The 25,046-nt window shown below is 43.1% G+C and overlaps 1 protein-coding gene across 4 annotated transcripts in view; it reads right to left on the minus strand.

The window, feature by feature from the left end:
* The window catches only part of amotl1 (angiomotin like 1), a 57,654-nt gene that overhangs the window by 19,476 nt on the left and 13,132 nt on the right, over positions 1-25,046 (minus strand). For 3 of the 4 annotated variants that reach the window (XM_052107103.1, XM_052107102.1, XM_052107105.1), the window contains 5 exons: positions 14,860-16,093; positions 13,954-14,284; positions 12,497-12,641; positions 7,001-7,081; positions 1,074-1,219 (listed from right to left, as the gene is read on the minus strand). In XM_052107103.1, the coding sequence (XP_051963063.1) occupies positions 1,074-1,219; positions 7,001-7,081; positions 12,497-12,641; positions 13,954-14,284; positions 14,860-16,093 (1,937 nt within the window). The remainder of the gene's footprint in view (positions 1-1,073; positions 1,220-7,000; positions 7,082-12,496; positions 12,642-13,953; positions 14,285-14,859; positions 16,094-25,046) is intronic. The other variant, XM_052107104.1, reaches the window with a different exon arrangement.

Consider the following 25,046-nt stretch of genomic DNA (forward strand, 5'->3'; position numbering starts at 1 on the left):
GGGACTAATAATCATAAGAACCAATGAAACAAAGACACTGAAAAGAAATACAAAACCCATAATGTAACACAAGACAGGCAGAGAACAATAAACATCCATGGTCGCCAGGGTAACCATTATAATATGCCACTGCCTGAACCTTGGAGTTAGGAAAGACCTCACCGAAATTATCTACCGGTTGAACTGCGATGCGCTTCACTGATCTCTGCCTGCATCACCTCGGTCTAATGATGGATTACACTCTTGAAATGGATTACATAGACTATCAATGAATTGCCAACAAAAGTCTTCATCAGCCAATTAACAAGGAGAATTGCATCTATGTGAACTTCTGCAGTTAATTCAGGATGAACTTCAAAGATATTAGTCATTAATCTTATAGTTCATACAAAATGTTTGTTTAAACACTGACCCTTAACACTCACTTTCACTGCTCATAAATAACTAATATTGGCATTATATTCATCAGTTTTCTCCATTAACCAACATCTTATGGAGTTTTGTGTTCCTTGTCTCGCCTTCAGCTTGCTCACTGGGGTTCTAAATACAATTATTATTGTATTATTTATTTTTATATACAATGTACAGTCATATTTTCTGTTAATGCATGATTTTCCGTAAAGCTGCTTTGAAACGATGTGTGTTGTGAAAAGCGCTATACAAATATAAAATGACTTGACCTCTGCTAAACACTGACAACAAGTGCACCTGCCATGCACAGACATATCTAGCCATGCCAAGCTCAGAGGCGAAAAATATACTGCACACATACACACACCTGGTAAAGTAACTTGATACACCTGGTAAAGTAACTTGATACAAAAAATACAGTAAATAACTTCACAAATAGCATCATCACAAAAGTAAACTCAGTTGAATTTGCATTTACCTAGTTGGATAACTATCCGATCAGTAAAAACGCATTAAGTAACCAAGAGCAAATACTCCCAATAATAGCCTCTGTAGTTTTTCATTGCATGAGAAACCCCAGTGGCTACTATGTTTTTAAAAATGAATCTGATTACTTTATTGATTACAATATAATGGTCATACTGTAGGTTGTGTAGACTCACCTCTTCCTCTAATCTGATGGCTTTACTCTGAGCATTATTCAAAGCCTGTTCTAAGATCTCAATGTGTCGCCGCTGATCCTCATTGGCTGATCGGAGGCTGGCTGCCTCTATCTCGAATTTCTCCAGATCTTTCAAGCTTTCTCTTCCTGAGAGGAAACACAATGACAGTACATTAAAGGAATAGTTCACCCAAAAATTTGAATTCTTTCATCATTTACTGACCCTTATGCCATCTCAAACAAAGATATTTTGAACGATATATGAGGTGTTAATATCCATAAAATGCAAGTCAAAGGGGAACATGCGCTCTGTGTGCGAGGAAGTGTGATCGAGCTTCAGATCATGATTGCCAATGAGACTGCAGATGGCAAGGTTTATAGTGAAATAGGAGTTACATTTTGGTCTGTTTCTCCCACAAAACTGATCGTATAGCTTCAGAAGAGATGGATTAAACCACTGGAGTCATATGTAGGGAAGCGCCGATATTAAATTGTTTAGCCGATACCGATTTTAACAAAAAACAAACTATAAACCAATACTGATTTCTTTGCCAGTTACCTTATTTTTTCATCAGATTTTAATTTGGATTTATGCTTTAAAAATGTAAAGAGAGGTACAATTGAATAAGGATTGGATCTGTTGACAAATGTTTAAAGATAACCACAATGAAAGATAAATAGATGGTAAAAGATGAAAAAAAATCTTGATTAAAAAAATAAAAATGAAATAATGAGTCATATTAAGGTTATTTTGTACTTCTAAAATATTTTAGAATTTCAATACAACAGAACACTACAACAGAAATATAATGTTACAAATTCATGCTATGCTATGCATATGTTGGGCAATTCCACGGAAATGTCAACACATCATGGAAAAATAACACCCCTTTCAAATTCTGTATTATAATTGTATAATGGATAATGCTGTCGAGACCACTAGAGAGCGCTGCTTGCTCATACAGCACTGACTGAAGCTCTGAATGAAGACTATATTTTAAAATGCAGGCTTTTAGGGTTTAGTAATTGTGCAAGGCCATTTAGCGATTTATCATGCAGCATTAATGGATATCAAACCGATGTCTGAAAAGTCATAATCTGCTGGTTTCAAAGCATTTTGGATGGTTTGCCTCATCATGTAGCCTAAAGGTAAGCTTTCCCAACTGTCAAATCCGTTTTTGATGTTTTTCTGCATTAACATGAGAATGAGAAAAGTCTAATAAAACATTACATGTTCTTAGGCAGTTTCAACACTTCTACATATTGTTGCTTTTATTATTTCTGGATTGTGCTTTTGAATTCACAGAGAATTCTCAAAGTGTGTTACTTATTTAACTATAACATCAGTTTTTCATATCACCTTTTTCATTCTTATAACCAATATGCCAATGGTTTTAATTTGGTCAATAATTGGCCAATAAATATAGGCAACCGATACATCGGTGCATCCCTAGTCATATGGATTACCTTTATATCTTTTTAGGAGTTTGAAAGTGTTGGACCCCATTGACTTGGTGTTACGTTTGAGCAGCGAAGCAGACGAGGAGATGCGGATCCAAATGCAGTTTAGACTTTTATTAAATGAACAAACGAATAAACAAAGGAAAAACCCACAAGGGGGAAATAAATTAAACGGAGAACCAGGGCAAACAAACAGAGAACTAGGGCAGCAAACATTCCTGCACACACATCAAACAACGACCGACAATGACTAAACAAAGAACCAGGGTTTAAATACACAAAGGAACAAACGAGGGAATGAGGGACACCTGGGGCAACAATCAGGGGAAAACCAATCATGAAAAGAAACTACAAAGGACTACAAAAACCAAAACAGGAACTAAACTAAACTTCAAAATAACAGTACAAAAAACAAAAGACAACAGGGAACATAACATAACCCCCCCTCAAAAGGACCGGATTCCAGACGGTCCTAAAGAAAACGACAAGAACAACAAAGACAAATAAATGTCCAAGGGGTGAGGGACTGGAACAGGGGGAAAACAGACAGACCAAAGGGGGCACAAGGGGTACAGAGACAGTCCAAGGAGGCACAAGGGGCAATTAGGAAGTCCATGGGGGCACAAGGGGCAATTAGGCAGTCCACGGGTGCACGAGGGGCAATTAGGCAGTCCACGGGGGCACGAGGGGCAATTAGGCAGACCAGGGAGGCCAAGAGGGCAGACAGGCAGTCTATGGGGGTGTGAGACGGGGCCAGGTTCAGGTGGCCTGGGGAGCCTCCACCGGGTAGGAACAGGTTTAGGAGGCCAGGGAGGTGGCCACAAGACAAGGACCGGTTCAGGAGGTCTGGGAGGTGGCCACAGGACAGGGACAGGTTTAGGTGGCCTAGGAGGTGGCCGTAGGGCAAGGGCTGGTTCAGGGGGCCTGGGAGGAAGATTGGACACTAGGGGAGCTGGCGGAGCCAAGGAGGACTTCTGAGGCGGAGCAGTCGCAGACTTGGGTGGCGGCGCCGAAGGAGGCGTAGGCAAGGCCGCAGGAGACCCTGGGGGCGGAGCAGAGGCAGGCAGAGCTGTGGGAGACACTGTGGGCGGAGTAGAGGCAGGTTGAGCCGTGGCAGACTCAGGTGGTGAGGCCTTGGGTGGACCAGGAGGCGGAACCGTGGTGGGCAGGGCCAAGAAGGACTTTGGAGGCGGAGCCGTAGAAGACACAGGAGGCGGAGCTGTGGGAGGCAGAACCATGGAAAGCTCTGGAAGCTCAGGGGGCAGAGCCGTGGGAGACTCAGGAGGTAGAGCTGAGGGAGGCTCAGGAGGCAGAGCAGAGGGAGGCGGAGCCAAGGAAGGTAGGGCCGAGGAAGGCTCGGGAGGCTCAGGAGGCGGAGCCGAGGGAGGCGGAATCATGGAAAGCTCTGGAGGCTCAAGGGGCGGAGCTGTGGGAGGCTCAGCAGGCAAAGCCGAGGAAGGCTCAGGAGGCGGAGCCGAGGAAGGCTTTAGGGGCGGAGACCTGGAAGGCTCTGGAGGCGGAGCCGAGGGAGGTGGCGCCGTAGGCAGCTCTAGAGGCGGAGGCCTGGAAGGCTCTGGAGGTGGAGCCGAGGGAGGGTGCGCTGTAGGATGCTCTAGAGGCGGAGCCCTAGAAGGTTCTGGAGTCTCTGGGAGAAGAGCCGCAGGAGGCTCGGGAGGCAGAGCCCAGGAAGGCTCGAGAGACTTGAGGGGCGGAGCCCTGGGAGGCTTGAGGGGCGGAGCCCTGGGAGGCTTGAGGGGCGGAGCCCTGGGAGGCTCGAGGGGATTTAGGGGCGGAGCCCTGGGAGGCTCGAGAGGCGGAGCCCTGGGAGGCTTGGGAAGCTCAAGAGGCGGAGCCCTGGGAGGCTCGGGAAGCTCGAGAGGCGGAGCCCTGGAAGGCTCGAGAGGCGGAGCCCTGGAAGGCTCGAGAGGCGGAGCCCTGGAAGGCTCGAGAGACTTGGGAGGCGGAGCCCTGGGAAGCTCGGAAGACGAAGCTCTGGAAAGCTTGGAAGGCGGAGCTCTGGAAAGCTCGGGAGGCTCAGAAGGCGGAGCTCTAAGAAGCTTGGGAGGCGGAGCTCTGGAAAGCTCGGGAGGCGGAGCTCTAGGAAGCTCGGGAGGTGGAACTCTGGAAAGCTCGGAAGGCGGAGCTCTGGAAAGCTCGGAAGGCTCGGAAGGCGGAGCTCTAGGAAGCTCGGGAGGCGGAGCTCTGGGAAGCTCGGGAGGCGGAGCTCTGGAAAGCTCGGGAGGCTCAGACTCTTGGACGGGCGTGATCACTGGCGCTGGCCTTTGGACGGTCATGGCTACTTGCGCTGGCTCTTGGACGGTCGAGGCTACAGGCGCTGGCTCAGGGACGGTCGAGGCTACAGGCGCTGGCTCAGGGACGGTCGAGGCTACAGGCGCTGGCTCAGGGACGGTCGAGGCTACAGGCGCTGGCTCAGGGACGGTCGAGGCTACAGGCGCTGGCTCAGGGACGGTCGAGGCTACAGGCGCTGGCTCACTGACGGTCGAGGCGACAGGCGCTGGCTCACTGACCTCTGAGGCGACAGGCGCTGGCTCACTGACCTCTGAGGCGACAGGCGCTGGCTCACTGACCGTCCCTGAGCTCTGGCTCATTGACCGTGGCTGGCGTGGGCTCTGGCTCGCAGACCGGGGAAGGCGTGGGCTCTGGCTCGCAGACCGGGGAAGGCGTGGGCTCTGGCTCGCAGACCGGGGAAGGCGTGGGCTCTGGCTCGCAGACCGGGGAAGGCGTGGGCTCTGGCTCGCAGACCGGGGAAGGCGTGGGCTCTGGCTCGCAGACCGGGGAAGGCGTGGGCTCTGGCTCGCAGACTGGGGAAGGCGTGGGCTCTGGCTCGCTGACCGGGGCAGGCGAGGGCTCTGGCTCGCTGACCGGGGCAGGCGAGGGCTCTGGCTCGCTGACCGGGGCAGGCGTGGGCCTGTCTTCTCCTCCTCCTCCTCCTCCTCGGGCGGACGAAGTTGGCCGTGCGGGTTCAAGGGAAGCCATAGGCGTGGGGGGTTGTTCGCTGACAGGATGGGCTGGTGTGTCAGGGAGCGGTGAGCTGCACGCTAGTAGGGTCGTTCCCAGGTAGTCGCGGAAAGTGCAGCCGGGCGCTGCCTGTGGCACCTGCTCCCTCAGCGAGGGGTTCAAGCTGCTCCTGAAAAATATCATCAGTGCAGAGTCCGGGAAGTCAGTAGCGTTCGCCAGGAGGAGGAAGTAGTGAGCGTGGTCTACAATGGGTAGTGTTCTTGCTGCAGATTGAGCAGCCGACATTTGGCCCGAATAGCTGCTGGATCCATGTGTGGTCGGTCGTTCTGTTACGTTTGAGCAGCGAAGCAGAGGAGGAGATGCGGATCCAAATGCAGTTTAGACTTTTATTAAATGAACAAACGAATAAACAAAGGAAAAACCCACAAGGGGGAAATAAACTTAAACGGAGAACCAGGGCAAACATAAACGGAGAACTAGGGCAGCAAACATTCCTGCACACACATCAAACAATGACCGACAATGACTAAACAAAGAACCAGGGTTTAAATACACAAAGGAACAAACGAGGGAATGAGGGACACCTGGGGCAACAATCAGGGAAAACCAATCATGAAAAGAAACTACAAAGGACTACAAAAACCAAACAGGAAACAGGAACTAAACTAAACTTCAACATAAAAGCACAGAAACAAAAGACAACAGTGAACATGACAGCATAAAAGAAACTACAAAGGACTACAAAAACCAAAACAGGAACTAAACTAAACTTCAAAATAACAGTACAAAAAACAAAAGACAACAGGGAACATAACACTTGGGCACTGAATGGACAAAAACACCTCATAACTCCATCAAAATATCTTAATTTGTGTTCCACAGAAAAAAGGATGTCATACGAGTTTGAGATAGCATAAGAGTGAGTAAATGATGAGTGAATGATCATATTTGGGTTAATTACTCCTTTAACTAGAATTTTACTAAAGACAATATGAGTTGGATTATGATAGTTTTATGGTGCTTTTGTGCTCATGTCCTGTCACCATCCACTTTTTCATTTTATAGTAAAGGTCAGCTTGGACATTCCCCCAAACATCTCCTTTTGTGTTCCACGAAAGAAAAGAAAAAAGTGTGTTTGGAATGACATGAAGGTGAGTAAATGATAAGATTGTCATTTTAGGGCGAACAATCCCTTTAAGACAAACTTTAAAACAATGTCTCAGATTTTCCAGCACTGTGTGTGAGATTATGGCTCTGAAACTCTAAAGGAAATGGGGTAATTCCATGTTTTCATTTTAAGAGTAAGAGTGATTTGTGGGTAAGAGAGGAAGTGGAACAGGAAATTAAGGGAGGGATGCAGGAAATAATTTGGGCTAAGCTAGACACTCATTTACAACAGAGAACAAGTTTAACAGGACAAATTAAGGATATAACAAGTTCACTTGTATAATTATAAACACCAATCAAATCAAATATAAAGTCTCTCACTAAGTGAAAGATACAAGAGACCATCCTCTTGTCCATTCAACTCCTGATTGGCTAGTTGCTGATTGGCTGTTTCCAAACGGTCTGAAAAACAAATTAAAAAAAGTTTTATTGACCATGACAATTTAGATATGTGAATTAACAATATAAAATACTTTTCATAATATATTTTGTCTTTGCATTTATTTTGACTGCAGTAACTTTTAAATGTACTGTTATTAAGGATTAGTTCACACAACAAGGAAAATTCAGTCATTGTTTATTCACACCTGTGTTGATATAACCCCATATGACTTTTTTTCTTTTTTTTAACACAAAGGGAGAAATTGTGAAATCATTTTGTGGTCAGTGATGTCATAACATGGCAGTTTATGGTGACCACCTCTTCGAGCATCAAAAGAACACAAAAGTATAATTCAGAAGTCTAACTAATTATTCCATGAGACTCATAATTTTTATGAAAGCATATGATAAGATTTGGTGAGAAACAAACCAAAATCGAATGTATTATTTAGTAAAAATGTTCACTGACCATTGATCTCAGGCATGAGAGCAATAGTTCACTCAGGCCCTAAGACATTGGGGCATTCAAGCGAAAACTCTCTTGTTTATCAAAAAAAGGTCCTCCACAGCGATAGTGAAAACAGAACACAGCTGCACACGAAACAGAGAACAGAACATACAAATTATATCTGAAGAATTGGTGGATTTCAATGCCTAGCCTTGTTTTTTTGAACGGAGTACTCAGAAATCAAACAGAAACAGAAAGGAGGCTACAGGCAGCCACAGTCACACCGTGTCCTACCTTGATGGCAAGCGACACACAATATAAGATATCTTTCCTATGTTAATCAGAGTTTTTGTCCTAACCAGCTGTGACGAGCGACGGTACATTCTATCAATCCCTTGTTTTCTATTTTAGGCATACTGCGGGTAACGCTGTCTGCTGTGAACTGGTCCAAAAAAAAATCCAAAAAATAAGGCTGGGCATAGAATTGCATAAATTCTTAGACTACAAACTCTTCAGACATGTTTAGTAAGTTTTGTTCTCTGACCTGTTTTTAGAAAAACAAAAATAGTTTTCACTTGAACGCTCCAATGTCATGAGGGGGCTGAGTGAACTGTTGCTCTCAAGCCCTATCACGAACAGGAGATCAATGGTCAGTGAACCTTTTCACTAAATAATACATTCCATTTTGGTTTTTTATCGTATGCTTTCATAACAAGCATGAGTCTCATGGAATAATTTATTACACTTAGCTTGAAGAGGTAGTCACCATACTTGCATCAATGTAAGATCGCTTTTGCACTGATGTTTCCGGCCAAACTGAGAATAAACACCAAGGACAGCAGCAAAGAGTTTACATAGCCCAATCAGGCAATGTCTTTTATAGAAACAATGGGTGAGTAACCATTGGGTGTTTCTCTTGTGAGTGGATTGACTCGCTGTACTTACTCTGGCTTTCAGAGGAAACTGGGCGTCATTTTTGTTTCTTTATGCGTTGGCTTCGCCGAGCGGCTGAAGTTTGTTTTGTTTGTGGATTAACACTTTTCCTTAAAGGGTCGGCTGCTAATCGCAGGGTTGGCAGTTCGATTCCCGGCCCACACGACTCCACATGCCGAAGTGTCCTTGGGCAAGACACTGAACCCCAAGTTGCTCCCAATGGCAGGGTAGCGCCTTGCATGGCAGCTCTGCCTTCATTGGTGTATGAATGTGAGTGAATGTGTGTGTGAATGGGACACAGTGTAAAGCGCTTTGGTGACCTCTAAGGTTAAAAAAGCGCTATATAAGTGCAGACCATTTAAATAAATGTTGGATTGACGGAAGATCACTTTTACAATGAAGTTCCCAGCCAGATTGAGAATAGACACTATGAATGACCGCAAAATATCTACACGCCCATTTTATACATTTTTTAAAGTTGACGGACTGTGTAAGTCATGGTACTGTATATACTTGTATGCGGCCTCCGAGTGAATTGACTCTTGACCATCCGAGGAACTCGTAGGCATACATGGACTCCATGAGTTTAGAGGGATCAAGCACCCCTCATGATATAATATTGGGTGTAGACTTTAATCTATTGATGGACTCGGTCCTTAATCATAGTAAAGCAAAAGTGTGTAAGCCCCCAGAGCAACACTGACACTTCACATGATGTGTAAAAATCTTGGTTTACAGATATTTGGAGACTTTTGAACCCATCTGGTAGGTTGCTATACATTATTTTCATCAGTCCATAAGATTTATTCTAGAACAGATTTTTTTTGTTGATATCCAAGTCCCTCATTTCATCTGTTGTTGGTTGCTTAATTGGAAACATTTTAGTCTCAGATCACGCCCTGGTGAGTTTAGAAGTATTGCCAGATATGGAGAAAAATAAATCATATAGTTGGCGCTTTAATGAATCTCTATAGCAAAATCCTGATTTCCAACAAATGTTAAAGACTGCAATCAATGTTTATATGGAGACCAACTGGTCCTCAGTATCCTCTGTGGGTGTGGCTTGGGAGGTACTTAAGGCAGTTCTTAGGGGTCAGATCATAGAATATGCCTCATTCATCAAAAAATCCAAAGTGCAGAGGCAGATCTGAAATGTTGTATGATGGCCTCAGAGAAGTAACCCGATTTAAATATAGAAATAATGCTATTTTGTCGCAGAAAGTGGAATTTTGGTTATTCAGGGCAAGACAGTCATACTTTGAGTTGGGGGACAAAGCAAGAAGCATTGGCTAGATATATAAAGCAGAGAGAATCTCTTTCTACCATTCCCTGGTGGTGACATTTTTAGCTCGGCCATTGATATTAATAATGCTTATAAAGTGTTCTATCTTGATCTTCACAGTTCCACGTCTTCATCTACCGATGAAGATATTAGCAACTTTGTGAAACCATTAGATTTCCTTAAACTGATGAATGTGCAAAAAAAAATCTTGATTCTGAGATAAACTTGGAGGAGCTTGACGAGGTAATTAAGTCCCTAAATACTGGCAAGGCATCGGGGCCAGATGGTTTTGCCGCAGAATTCTTTAAATCTTATGCTACAGAATTGGCTCCACTTTTGTTAGAAGATTATACTGAATCATTAAAGAATGGAAAGCTTCCCCAACCATGACACAAGCCCGGATCAGTCTGATTTTTAAAAAGGACAAAGATTCAAATGAGTGTAAAAGTTACCGTCCAATATCCCTGATCCAACTAGACGTAAAAATTGTGTCAAACATTTTGGCTAACCAATTAAGTAATACATATAGGTCAGGTGGGGTATAATATTCAGTATAATATTATGTGGTCAGTAGCGAATGATCAGTCTCCGGTCGCTACCATCTCACTTGATGCCGAAAAGTAATTTGATATTGTAGAATGGGATTATCTTTTTAAGATTTTGGAAATGTATGGGTTTGAGAGTACGTTTATTGGATGGATTAAGTTACTTTATAGACAACCTGTAGCAGCGGTACAAACAAATGGATTTCAGATTATTTTACTAATAGGGGCACTCGGTAGGGTTGACCTCTTTCCCCATTATTGTTCTGTCTTGCCCTGGAAACTTTAGCAGCCGCGATAAGTAAGGAGGATGATTTTCCAGGGGTGGTTGCAGGAGGTTTAGCACATAAGCTTCTGCTTTATGCATATTATATTTTATTATTCGTCTCCTACCCTACTAGATCTATGCTTTGCCTCCACAGAAATAACCTTTTCCAAGTTACATCAGGATACAAAGTAAATTGGTCTAAATCCGAAGCTTTGGCTCTGATAGCATTCTGTCCAGTAACGGCTTTCCAGTCGGGAGCCTTCCAGTGGCCCAAACAGGGCATTAAGTATTTAGGGATTTTATTCCCAGCTAATTTTTCTGACCTAGTTAGAGTTCATTTTGACTCTTTAATAAAAAGGTTTTCGAGTGATGTGTACATTTATAGATGATTGGGAAGGTTAATGTTATTACAAAACATTTTTAATTTCCAAATGCAACTACCTGCTACAATCTCTCCCTGTAGATGTCCCCCTCTCTTATTTCAAGCAATTTGATAGCATACCGAAGTCCTTAATTTGGAATGGTAAACATCCCAGATTGCATTTTAATAAGTTACATAGGCCGATAGACAAAGGTGGGCTAGGCCTACCCAAGATTTTGTTTTATTATTATGCATTCGGTCTCAGACATTTGGCTCATTGGTCACTTCCACCTGAGAGAGCCCCTCTCTGGTTTGTTATTGAACAGGCAGTTCTTGCTCCTATTTCGCCATTACAAATCCTCTCTATCAAACTAATCAGAAAAGTTTAGTTACTCCCTGTTATTTTGCATTTATACTCGGTATGGACTAAAGTGTCCAGACTGTTTAAATCAGACACTTATTTAAATGTTGCCTCGAGCATATGGCAGAACCCAAGATTGTGTATTGGCAAGTCCCTTTCTGCTGGCACGAGTGGATTGTGAGGTGGGTTGCTACACTCGGTGACCTATATGAAAGTGGAGTGTTGAGATCATTTGAAAATTTGGTCCAACATTTAGGGATCCCCAGATCTCAGTTTTATCAGTTTTACAACTGTGCCACCTGCTTTGTCGAATTTTTGGGAGTAGTACACCCGCCCCTAAGGAGGCAGATGCTTTGGGAGAGCTGATTGTGGCTTTTGGAAAAGGTCATGAGGCATCACTGTACTACTCCCTGTTAATTCAGAGTCTGGGGGACAGAGCATCAACTTCTCTCAAGAGAGTATAGGAAAAAGATTTCAACTTGGCATTGGAGGAAGGAGTGTGGGCTAAGATTCTTAAATACATTAAGTCTGCATCTAGAGATGCAGGGGTGTGTCTTATACAATTCAAAAATGTCCATAGATTTTATTGGACCCCTTCTAGACTGTATAGGCTTGGTCTTAAGGACACACACACCTGCTGGAGATGCCAAGCAGAGGATGGAGACATGGCCCATGTTTTTTGGTGCTGTGTCGAGATCCAGAACTCAAAGTGGTCGAAGGTTCAGTATTTTGTGTGCGATGTGGTGGGTACTCGGGTTTCGTTTTGCCCCAGAATTTGTGTTCTGGGCGATGGGGTGGTCATCGATGTGGGGGATGGTCATAGTTAACCATTTATAATGACTTAATTATTATTTATTATCATTATCTATTATATTAATATAAACAAACATTATTAAATTATTTTTATATACTAAATACTATATTATTATATTACTATACAATGCTTAAAAGATTAAGAAAGCTGCAGCACTGCCCATATCAACCATCAAAATGTGCTGCTCAAAAGAACCCAAAGCACGATGCCTTCAGTGTGACGTTGCATTAATTTCATTTATGCTTTTGAATCAGTAAGTATTTTAATATTTTTTTGGACTGGTCCATTCATTTCTGTTTAAAAAAAGAGGGACAAATTGAAAATATTTTTTTTCTCATCAATTACGACACAAATGCTGTCGATTAGCTTAACTTGTATTGAACATGGAACATTCCTTTAATAAATAAATACAATTTCACATTCTAACCTCTCAAGTCTCTGTTGAAGTCATGAAGGCGTCTGATCTCTCCCTCTAGTTTATTCCTCATGGTTTTATCCAGAGCCTCTCGTTTGGATGAGCTCTTCACTAAACTCTCATATGCCTCAGACAGGTGCTCAACCTCCACCACCATCTGTGAACACAGTGCAAACTCCCATTAATACTGCACAGTAAGTCATATTCCTCATATGATATTTTCAAGTCATACTGAGCAGCGGGACCTGGCATTAACGTTTTCGCTAACCGGAAACATTGGGTAATTGTGTAAAAGCCATTAACCATTCATTTTTTATTCATTTTCACAAGCCACAATCCCCCACTCCACAAAAAGTGATAAAGGTAACTGGAGACTTTAACTGCATATATTTGTTTGGACATTTGATTTAAACGAGAATGATATGGGTTTAGCAGGACACGGGCCTAATGATTTAAGTCATCTCTTGGAATATCTGAAAGTAAACATGTCCAGTCAGAAAAGGAGTATGATAGAAAAGGAGGAAAGGTTTGTCCATTATTTGTCCATATTTCACGGACGTCTAGACATTATACCCCTTTCATTCAAAATTGTACAGGACTTGCTCTTACTTGCCTTTACTATTGTTCTTCCATTGTTTAACTGTAGCATTTGTAATTTTAAGGCCATAACCACAGGTATGACCATGAATGGCTCCTCATTAATGTAGTTAGTGTTTTTAAAAAAGTTATACATTTTGCTAAGGGTGATGATGTGTAGTTTAAAAAGTCTTGTTACTTATGTAGTTATGTAATGCCACAGTGTTGTTTCACCTTTTTCCTCATCAGTGCTGTTTATAATGCCGAGGCTGTCTAGCTGTTAGAGATGATTGAATTCCTTGAATTCCTGTAATGTAGAACAACCTGTGCAATATCGAGGGAAGCCTGGTTGAATATAGCATTTGATCAGCTCTGCGCTATCCTAGCTCTGATACGCACATTACAATAAAGTGTGGAATATTAGGCAAGCCCAGTTGACGCGTGTGCTCTAGAGCTACAACAGCACAGAGCAGTTAATTCACACTAATAGGTCTGTGATTCACACAAAAATCAGGCTTCAATCGTGCCACACAAAAGACAAGTCAGACAAGAAAAAGATTTAGTGCTTAGAAAGGCGGCCCGAGATTCACAGAATTTTAAATGCAGGAAAAACCCTGAAAATGACTTCTATACACATTTGGCGGGTGTTTGGGTGTATCCCAATAACATTTTCACATCCCCAAATCACCATTGTGCATTAATTTGCTATATCTATCCATATTGTTTTTTGCACTATTTTTTTTTACCACCTTCCATTATTATGCCCTCTTCAGGTTTAATTATTATTCATAGCTCATACTAATGCAAGATTTAAATATTAAACTTAAAAAATTCTCACACATTGTGCCACTGCTCTTTTTCACACAGAAAGAAGAAATAAAAATGTATGATACCCGTTGTAGTTTGCCGGCTTTTTCATTTTGCTTGTGAAGCTCTTGTCTAAGGCTTTGGTTCTCCTCTTTTAAGATCTCCATCATCTGCTGTGCATGGCTCACCGTGGCAAATGCTTCCCCTGGGAAAGGCTGTCCTAAAGGGGCGTTACGAAGAGACAGTCCCTTTATCAAAGATCCAATTTGAGCTGCAGGAAATCCCGGAGACTGAGATAGAGATACAGCCTGATACGGCCATTGAGAAGCCTGAGAGGGCAGGATAAAGCTCTCTGAGAACATAGGGCAGTTCTGCTGTTGGTGCTGTGATGAAGCACTTAGAGATATTGGGTGCTGCCTAGAATGGACAAAAATTGTGAGTTGTGTTGAAATCTGTTCATATAAAAAGCTGCTGTGCGTAATTTTGGAACCATTCACAGGTTTCCCAGACACCTGCTAAACCTGCTATTAGTCAGCCATACAGATAGACCTGCCCAAAATACCAATAGCTTACTTGTAGTTATAGTTTACTTATAGTTCTCTCTGCACGTTACACTGGGATAGGAGACAAGGGCTATATTTTACAGAATTAGTCTTTTCTAATTGTGAGTTTCACACTTCATATGACCCCACTTTTTAGTTGATCAATAAAAGTACATCAGGGATATTACAATATTAAAGATAATGTTAAATTATATTTAGTCTTTCTTATCTCTTTAGTTTTGTGTCGATGAAGGGGCACTTGAGCCTTACGGATGGTGCTGTGATGATACTTATGTCAAAAAAGGTTGGAAAACACTGCTCTAGAGGTAACTTTTTTGCTCTTGAGTTCACAGTTCTGATCCGTCCTAATAAAAGTTAATCCCTGTCCAACCAATAAATGATACCAAGAACATTTTGAACACATCATCCTTAAGAGTATGTTACACTTACCTCGCTACATTTGTATGTGGCACTGTCTCCATCACGGCTGCTGTCAAGGTGTCACTGTAGAGTGGGACATGTTCCAGAGACCTTGGGTTGGAGTTTAATGTGGCTGGAAGCATTGTTTGTACCTTGAACTTAAAGGGATATTCTGGGGGAGGACCTCTTTGTTCCAAAGACAATTGTGGTGATGCTAGGAGTGGTGGCGGAGGTAGAAAGGTAATTGTAGAGGTCTTGCTAGTTGGTGAGGGGGCATTTTCTGTACTCTCAACTCCACAAGGTGTAGTGTCTCCTGGGCAGGGAGAACTGGAGGGTCCCCCACTTTGCTTAGCTTCATTGCATTCTAAGCTGAGTTGCATGAGCCTTTCACTGAGCGAACGAACATGACCCTGTTTTAATTCTGCCAGGCCTTCATCCCGAAGAGTCGTACCAGCAGTTACCCCTCGCTGGACCCACGCTCGACCCTCCACACGGGCTTTCACAGGTACCGTGGAGAGAGAGGTGGAAGAAGATGTAAGGGAAGGAGGTGAGGATAGTGAATGTGCATTGCAAAGTGATGGAGGACAGGATTGTGAGCCTGTGGGGTTGTCAGACACTATTGAAATCTGTTGCGTCTGTTGGACGTGGTTGTCTTGCTGCTGACTTTTGTGCACAACGTTTTTATGGCCTTCCTTGTGAAGGACCAGGTTCTGATTTTGTTGCAGATTGTTTTGAAAAGTCTGGTTTGGGATGTCTGAATTTTGAAGACTCTGGTGGGTGTATTCTAGGTTTTGGGACATAGTGTTAATTGGACTCTGGTGTACTCTGTACAGGTGAGACTGGGTTTTAGCCTCCTCATAAGATGGAAGCTCAAGGGTCTCAAAGGTTGGTTTTGTCTGGACTGTTCTACCTACAACCTGACCCACTCCACTGCTCTTCTCCATGGAGCAGCTGTCCACTTGATGCTCCTGACCTTGAGGTTCCTGTCGTGACTGACTCTGTGGGGGTATAGGCTGATACAAATGGGCTACTTGACCCTCCTCTTGTAAGAGCAGGTTCTCTGTAGACATGGGATTGCTTTGCATCTGAGAGCTGTCGTTTTGTAAGCCTCGTCTGGTTCCACTTGTTTCGTATTGCAGATGTTCTTGCATAAGCCTCTGAAGCACGGTTCCCGACATGCCGTCCTCAGCAACATGCATGTCTGCTGCTGAGTGGGTAGGCAAAAGGTAGCAAGGATATGCACCAAGGAAATGGATGATGTTACCTACAAAAAGAGATTGAGCAACTAATCATCTGAGTATTGGCACAAAACATCACCATATCTTTCTTTCAGATGATGCGTATCTTCCAGGAAATTGATTATTAAGGGTCCAAGCACCGAAGGAGCTGGAACCCTATAGTAATTGTTCTTTTTCATTCTTATTCTGCCCTAAAAGTTTGGCAGGATGGTCCAAAATCCCCCTACTACTCAGTTGCGCGCGCACACACACACACACACACACACACACACACACACACACACACACACACACACACACACACACACACACACACACACACACACCAGTTTCAACCCTAGGTGGTTTTTGCTTATATTTCAGCTACAGAATGGGCTAGAATCAAAATAATATTTTCCTCTGATTCCCTAAATCAAGCAAAATATTTTTGCCCTTTTGAGCTTTCCAAAAAACATACTTTTTCTATCTCCTCGTATACTGTCAGTCTGATTTGCCCGAATTTTGCCCAAATAATCTAGAGACCCTCAAAACACAAAGTTTTTAAAATAATTTTGATTTGTCAAATTGTTCAGAACACAGGTTGATAGAGAATTGGACCAAGGGCAAAATAATTATTAATTTGACAAATCAAAATTCTTTTGATAACTTTTTTGTCATGAGTGTCTCTAGATGATACATGCAAAATTTCATGTGAATCAGACAAACGGTCTAAGTGAAGTTCAAAAAAGTACAGAATATCTAAAAAGGTCTGCCATTTTGAGCTTTCCGACTTTTTCTACGTATTCTTACTCCCCCTAGACCGTTTGTCTGATTCACCCAAAATGTTTACATGCATAATCGAGGACCCTCAAGACAAATCTTCCAGAATATAGGCTTATAAGTGAATTGGGCCATGGCCAAACAATTTACATTCTCATACCTTGTAACCGATTTGACTAAGTGTCTCGACCAGACCAATGGTCTAGGAGGAGTTAGAAAAAGTAGGTTTTTTGGAAAAACTGAATAGCAATGCAATGACATGAATGCAATACCTGCAAAGTAACTAGAGTTCTTAGAGTACTAATTTTGCCTGCACTAAAATGTTATCCTTGGTCCATATATTTTAATTGTAACTCTGATGCTGTAATCAGTTAATTTTGGAGCATTCCATTGCTTTTTCTGAAGCTAAATTCTAATAATAAATAATTTTAATATTCAGTTTTGGGGGGCAGTGGTGGACGAAGTACACATACCATGTACTTGAGTTAAAGTAAAGATACTCAAGGTAAAATATTACTCAAGTAAAAGTAGAACTGCTGCCTTTAAACATTCACTTGAGTAAAAGTACAAAAGTATTTGCCTTCAAATGTACTTAAGTATCCAAGTACTATGATTTTTTATGCCATAATGTCCTATTATAATTTGTCACAAGACTCTTGCTTAACTCAGTCTACATGAAGACTAATGTCACTCTTGGCACACCAATCTATTAATAAAAAACATTAATTAGTCAGATGTATCTATATATATATATATATATATATATATATATATATATATATATATATATATATTTGAATTGAATACATTTTTTGTGTGTTTAATTTTGGAGGAAGGGACTGTTCCCATAAAACAGTTTTTACTGTATATATTTTTCTCAGTGTCTATGGTCATAATTATTAACATCCTAATGTTATGATACATTCACATAAACCTGCACAACGCATACATTAAATATATATATATATATATATATATATATATATATATATATACATACACACACACATACATAGAATATATATATATATATATATATATATATATATATATATATATATATATATATATATATACATATATATATATATTCTATGTTATGGGAGCAGCCAATTTCCCTCCAAAATTAAACACAAAAACGTATTAATGCAGAGTTTCTGCTACTCCCCAGAAAAAAAATGCTAGCTATTATATGCAAGTCATTTTAGTGTCAACATAATAAGCAATGTACATTATGCATCAATATTTACCAATAATTGCTGCAATAATAGCTGCTGCTCTCTGCCCCGCTTAAAATCATTGGCAACGCAATTTGTTTGGAACTATTGAGAGCTACACGAATCACGTGACCGCGCGGCGGCGAGATCACTGTCGCAACCGTCTATGTTTGCAACTCTCATATTTAACGGCTCTGGGGTTTGTTTCCCATACGTAACTTGCTGCTCCACTACCGTAGTACGATGCACTGTTGAAGAAATCAACTTGCTAGTCACGACTGTTTCCCAAAACCGTATTGTCGCAAATTGGTTGTTCAACCACGTTGGTTAATGATGTCACACATGTGGTGAAGTAAAAACTACTTTTAATGAATCTGTTTGCGATCGAATTAATGCTAGATGTTTTGCTATAAATTACGGACATGTCATCTGAGGACTATCTCATATTTTTCTCAGTTATTTGCTTTATTTCCAGATTCAATCATAGGCTCGTTCATTTACTTCGAATGTAATGCTCGAATTACATTTACTTCGTTACTGTCCACCACTGTTGGGGGGTGGGGGCCTGGGTAGCTCAGCGAGTATTGATGCTGACTACCACCCCTGGAGTCACAAGTTCAAATCCAGGGCATGCTGAGTGACTCCAGCCAGTCTCCTAAGCAACCAAATTGGCCTGGTTACTAGGTAGGGTAGAGTCACATGGTGTAACCTCCTCTTGATCGCTACAATGTGTGGTTCTCGCTCTCAGTGGGGCACATGGTGAGTTGTGTGTGGATGCCGCAGAGAATAGCGAGAATAGAATAATGTGGCCTCCACACAATGCACTCAACATGCCACATGTTAAGATGCATGGATTGACGGTCTCAGACGTGGAGGCAACTGAGATTCGTCCTCTGCCACCCGGATTGAGTCACTACACCACCATGAGGACATAGAGTGCATTGGGGAATTGGGCATTCCAAATTGGGTAGAACATTTTTCACTTACAATTATAACATAAAAATATATATATATATTTTAAAAAACATAAAAAATGTATACTTGAAATAAAAATGCACATACACATCAAACAAAATTTTTTAAATCCCTCTCCACTGCCCCTCCCCAAGAACCCTCCAAAAAAGCCAAATATCCACCCCACATACTAGTAAACAAATCCCGTTTTCCCAACCTTCTAAATATCACCTCCACAAATGCTGCCACTCCGCCAATCTCCCAACACCACTCCCGAAATGAGGGTGCCCCAGCCGTCTTTCACCCCCTAAGAATAATTAGTCTGCCAACCATAACTCTGGCTAGGACCCAACTTTTTAAGTGGCTATCCCCAAAACTAATGATCGACCCATCAACTAAGATGCAGAGTCTGGGGCAAAAATACATTTGTGTGTCCAAAAAGTCAAACATAAATCTCTGAACCCTCAACCAAAATTCTTGTATTTTAACACATCCCCAAAAAACATGGGTTGTGTCCCCGTCTTCTGAATTGCACCGTCAGCAGGTGGGTGTGTCTTTAAGACCAAGTCTATACAATCTAGAGGGTGTCCGATACAATCAATGCAAAATCTTAAATAGCATCAGACGCACCCTCAAATCTGTAGATTGTTTTTTAGAATCCTAGCCCACACTCCCTCCTCCAATACCAAGTTTAAATCGCTCTCCCATAATCTCTTGACAGAAGTTGAAGCTCTGAACCACAGGCTCTGAATTAACAGGGAGTAAAACGGCTGAAAAGCTGTTACTGAGCAGTACGCTGTCAGAAATAAAGCTTCGGATTTAGTCCAATTGACTTTGTATCCCGAGAACTTAGAAAAGGAATTAATATTTCTGCTGAGGCAAGGTATAGATCTAGTGGGGTCGGAGACGAAAATAAAAGATCATCTGCTAAAGCAAAAGCTTATGTGCCACACCTCCAGCCATCACCCCTGGAAAATCATCTTTCCTTCTTATCGTGGTTGCTAATGGTTCCAGGGCAAGACAGAACAATAAAGGGTAAAGAGGGCAACCTTGCCAAGTGCCCCTGTCCAGAGTAAAATAATTACTCGCCACTACCGGATGTCTATAAAGTAACTTAATCTATCCAATAAAAGTCTTCCCAAACCCATATATTTCCAAAATCTTAAAAAGATAATCCCATTCTACCATATAAAATGCCTTTTCAGCATAAAGTATGATGGACTGATCATTCGCTACTGACCACATGATATTCATTAGATGCCTGATGTTATCAGAAGAGCTGTAGCCCTGAATCAACCTTATCTATATGTATAAGAGATGTCATATTTTAATTGGTTAGCCAATATTGTTGACAACATTTTAATGTCTAGCTGGATCAGGGAAATTGGATGGTAACTCTTACATTCGCTTGGATCTTTGTCCTTTTTAAGCATCAGACTGATCCGGGCTTGTGTCATTGTTGGCGGAAGCTTTCCATTTTTTAATGATTCCCTATAAACTTCTAACAAAAGTGGAGCCAATTCTGTAGCATGAGATCTAAAAAACTCAGCGGAAAAGCTTTCTGGCCCCAGAGACTTGACTGTAGGCAAGGCCTTAATTACCTCGTTAAGCTCCTCCAAGGTTATCTTAGAATCAAGATAATTTTTTTTGCTCAGTTGTCAGTTTAGGGAGTTCTAACGGTTCCACAATTATATATTTTTTTATATTTTCATCGGTGTACGAAGATGTGAAACTATAAAGATCAAGATAGATACATAGATAATATCAATGGCTGAGGTAAATATTTCACAGATATGACACACTTGGTGAAGGGGTGGCAAACTGATTCTCTGTCACATGGAGCTTGCCGTAATAACAACTGGAGTGCCAAACATACACATTTGTAATTGTGAGTGATTAAGGATGTAATTCATGGAGTAACTTTATCATGGGAATGTTCTTGTCAGTTCTTCAGTAAAAGAAGAAGCTCATTGGTCACTTGACGAGAACACAATACCCCGCCCCGGTAACAGATTTGATGTGCTTTTCCAGGTTCTAGAACCATTATGGTGGTTAGGATGGTGAATTGATTAACAAACTCCCACTGGCAGATGCTAATGTGCCCTACCTCTCTTACCTACTGGCCGGCAATTATGTTAATGAGGCTTACACTTTAAAATTGTTGTAACATATCGGCTAACTGTGTGAAGCCGACTTAACCGAAAGCTAATAAACTTCTAAGGCTAGGTCAGCTACCAAAACTCACCAAAAACACACTCAGGATAGTGCCAGGAGAATTTTTATGGACTGCTGTTTAATTCTGTTATCTTGCATGTGAGCAGTTCAAACGAGAGAGAAAAAAAAAAGATCTACAAAATATATGTTTTGGCATTACATTTAAAATTTATAGGTCAATGATGTGATGCTCATTTATTTTAAAAAAGATTTTTGTCAGCATCTAGTAAATTATTACAAAATACATTACAAATGCAATTCACACAAAACAATTACTTGAATACTTGAATTCTATGATGAACATGTTTTTAATTACTGAGTTAAAAGTAATTTTGATATTTTTTCTGGGACTTAAAATAAAAAAATGTATGTTGTGCAATCATCCAGAGACAGTAAAAATTTACCATTTTTAAGTCTCATTTAAAGGAGTAATTCTTGAAAAATTCTTGAAATTGCAGTGGAACTATTTTAAAATATGATTAATATTGAAAAACATTTGTCCACCAATTCAAAGTAATGTGGTGCAACCAACATGTAGGTAGAAACTTTGTTGTGATGTGACAAACATCATAAAACGTCTCGGGTTACATGTGTAAGCCTTGTTCCCTGAAAAAGGCGGAATGAGATGTTGCGCTGCTAAGCGCTATGGGGAACAATCTTGCATTGTGAGCGGCTGTGAATTTGTGTGAAACCCGTCAATGAACATTGACCTGAATTTATAGCCTCGGCTGGTGAAGATCATTAGATGCACCTGTGGCCAGGCTATAAAATAGAGGCGTCACCAGCGTGTCGACAGATACCTTTTTCTGAAGAGCAGTCCTGGGACGTCCCAGTGCGGCAAAGCAGCGCAACATCTCGTTCCGCCTTTTTCAGGGAACAAGGGTTACACATGTAACCCGAGACGTTCCCTTTACAAAAGGCTTCACTATGATGTTGCGCTGCTAAGCGCTACGGGGAACGCAATACCCACGCCGCCGCACTTGGGGCTGTCCGGACCCCTACGGATGTGCAGTGTACTCACAAAAACTCGAGAAGTCTCAGACATGAGCTTGAGATGTCGACTCAAGGGCATAAGAGCCCGGAGTAGCATAAACATCTAAACCATTCAATTTTGCTGAATGTGTGCGGAGAGGACCAGCCTGCCGCATCACAAACTTGTTCAGGCATGAGCTGAGATGTCGACTCAAGGACATAAGAGTCCGGAGTAGCAAAGCATCTAACCCATAAAGTTCGATGAATGTGTGCGAAGAGAACCCTATCGCAACACAAACTTGTCATAAAAACTGATGAATGTGAGCGGAGAGGACCAGCCTGCCGCATCACAAACTTGTTCAGGCATGAGCTGAGATGTCGACTCAAGGGCATAGGAGCCCGGAGTAGCATGAACATCCAAACTATAAAATCTTATGAATGTGTGCAGAGAGGACCAGCCTGCCGCATCACAAACTTGTTCAGGCATGAGCCTGTCATAAAAACTGAAGAATGTGCGCGGAGAGGACCAGCCTGCCGCGTCACAAACTTGTTCAGGCATGAGTTTGGGATGTCGACTCAAGGACGTAAGAGTCCGGAGTAGCAGAAACATCTAACCCATGAAGATTGATGAACGTGTGCGGAAAGGACCAGCCTGCCGCATCACGAATGTGTTCAGGCACGAGCCTGCCATAAAAAACTGAAGAATGTGCACGGAGAGGACCAGCCTGCAGCGTTACAAACCCGTTCAGGCATGAGCTTGGGATGTCGACTCAAGGACGTAAGAGCCCGGAGTAGCATGAACATCCAAACTATAAAATCTGATGAATGTGTGCGGAGAGGACCATCCTGCCGCATCACAAACCTGCTGCAGAGGGACCCCTCTAGCCAAGGCTTTAGAGGCGGCGACCCCTCTGGTGGAGTGAGCCCTGACACCTACTGGCGAAGCTTGACCGCGCTCCTCATAGGCCAGGGCAATAGCATCCCTCACCCAATGTGACATAGTCTGCTTGGTAGCGGCTGCCCCCCTGTTTCGGCCCCCAAAGCAGACAAACAATTGCCCAGACTTACACCACTGGCTAGTGCGGTGGACATAAGTTTGAAGGGCACGGACTGGGCAGAGTCCGTGAAGACTTTCCTGCTCCGGCGTTAAAAACGGCGGGGAGCAGAAGGCTTCCTGAGTGACAGGGTGTAGTGTCGTAAAAGGCACCTTAGGAAGGTAGTCAGGATGAGGATAGCTTTGGCCATACCTGGGGCAAACTCTAAACAGGCCGGCAAAACAGACAGAGCCTGTAGATCCCCGATTCTCTTAAGAGAGGTAATCGCCACAAGAGAAACCAGCTTGAGAGTCAGAAGTCTATCAGACGCTGACTCTAGAGGTTCAAAGGGGGTTTCGGCCAGACCCTCCAGGACTATTGCTAAGTCCCATGAGGGAGTTCTGGTCCTAACAGGAGGCCTCAGTCGCCTGGCTCCACGAATGAAGCAAGCGAGTAGAGGGTGCCTCCCCAAAGGCGCCCCGTCCATCAAGGCGTGGCAAGCCGAAATGGCGGCCACATAAACCCTGAGAGTAGCGGGGCATATGCCTTCTGACAGTTTTTCCTGCAGAAAGTCCAGAACTGAAACAATTTGGCAGTTAACTGGATCTGCACCATGTAAACTGCACCACCTTTCGAAGACACCCCATTTATTGGTGTAGATTCTTCTGGTGGAGGGAGCCCTAGCACTAAGAATGGTCTTGATAACTTCAGGCGACAGCCCTGTGTTCCTCAGTTGGTACCCTTCAGGGGCCAAACATGAAGTTTCCACAATTCGGGCAGGGGATGAAATATCGTCCCCTGTGCCTGAGACAGAAGGTCCCTCCTGTCCGGAATCGCCCAAGGCGAGCCGTCGAGGAGAGATATAATTTCTGAGAACCAAATCCTGTTCGGCCAGTGAGGCGGTATCAGTAAGAGGCAAAACCCTTGCTGGTGAACTCTGGCTAAGACTCCTGGGAGCAGAGAAACCGGGGGAAAAGCATACAGACACATTCTGGACCATGTATGTGCCAACGCGTCCAGACCCAGGGGGGCTGGGTGACTCAGAGAGAAGTAGAGGGGACATTGCGCAGTCTCTTGAGAGGCGAAGAGGTCCACTTCTGCTCTGTAAAATCTCTCCCAAATTTGTTGTACTACCTCAGGGTGGAGTTTCCACTCGCCCCTCGGTATGTTTTGTCTGGACAGCAAATCTGCTCCCACATTTAGGCGTCCAGGGATGTAAATTGCCCTGAGTGACAGGAGCTTGCCCTGGGCCCAAAGGAGAATCCGACGTGCCAGCAAATTCAGGTGGCGAGAGCGTAGACCTCCTTGACGGTTTATGTAGGAGACTGCTGCTGTGTTGTCCACCCAGCACAAGGACATGGCAGCCTCTCAGATGTCGGAGGAAGTATTTCAGGGCCAGAAATACGCCATCAGCTCGAGGCAGTTGATGTGCCAATCGAGCTGATGACCCTCCCATTCCCCTTGGGCTGGACTGACCACTTAAGATCGCACCCCAACCCGTCAGGGAGGCGTCTGTCATTAGCATCCTGCGATGACATGACGCATCGAGAGTGGGACCCAAGGTAAGGAACCGGGTCTGAGCCACATAGAAAGGGAACGAAGCACTCGGCGCAGTAACCCTTTTTTCCCTAGGGGGACTGGCCCTTGGATGAAATCCCTGGCTTTTAGCCACAGCTGAAACGGTCTCATATGGAGAAGGCCCAAAGGAATCACCGTGGACGCAGATGCCATGAGACCTAGTATTCGTTGATACTGATGAACAGTGCAACTTTGACCTAGCCTGAGATTGCTCAGGGAGTTCTGGATGGAGCTGACCCGAGCGGGAGACA

This window comes from Xyrauchen texanus, chromosome 36 (genome assembly GCF_025860055.1).
Source record: "Xyrauchen texanus isolate HMW12.3.18 chromosome 36, RBS_HiC_50CHRs, whole genome shotgun sequence".
NCBI lineage: Eukaryota > Metazoa > Chordata > Actinopteri > Cypriniformes > Catostomidae > Xyrauchen > Xyrauchen texanus.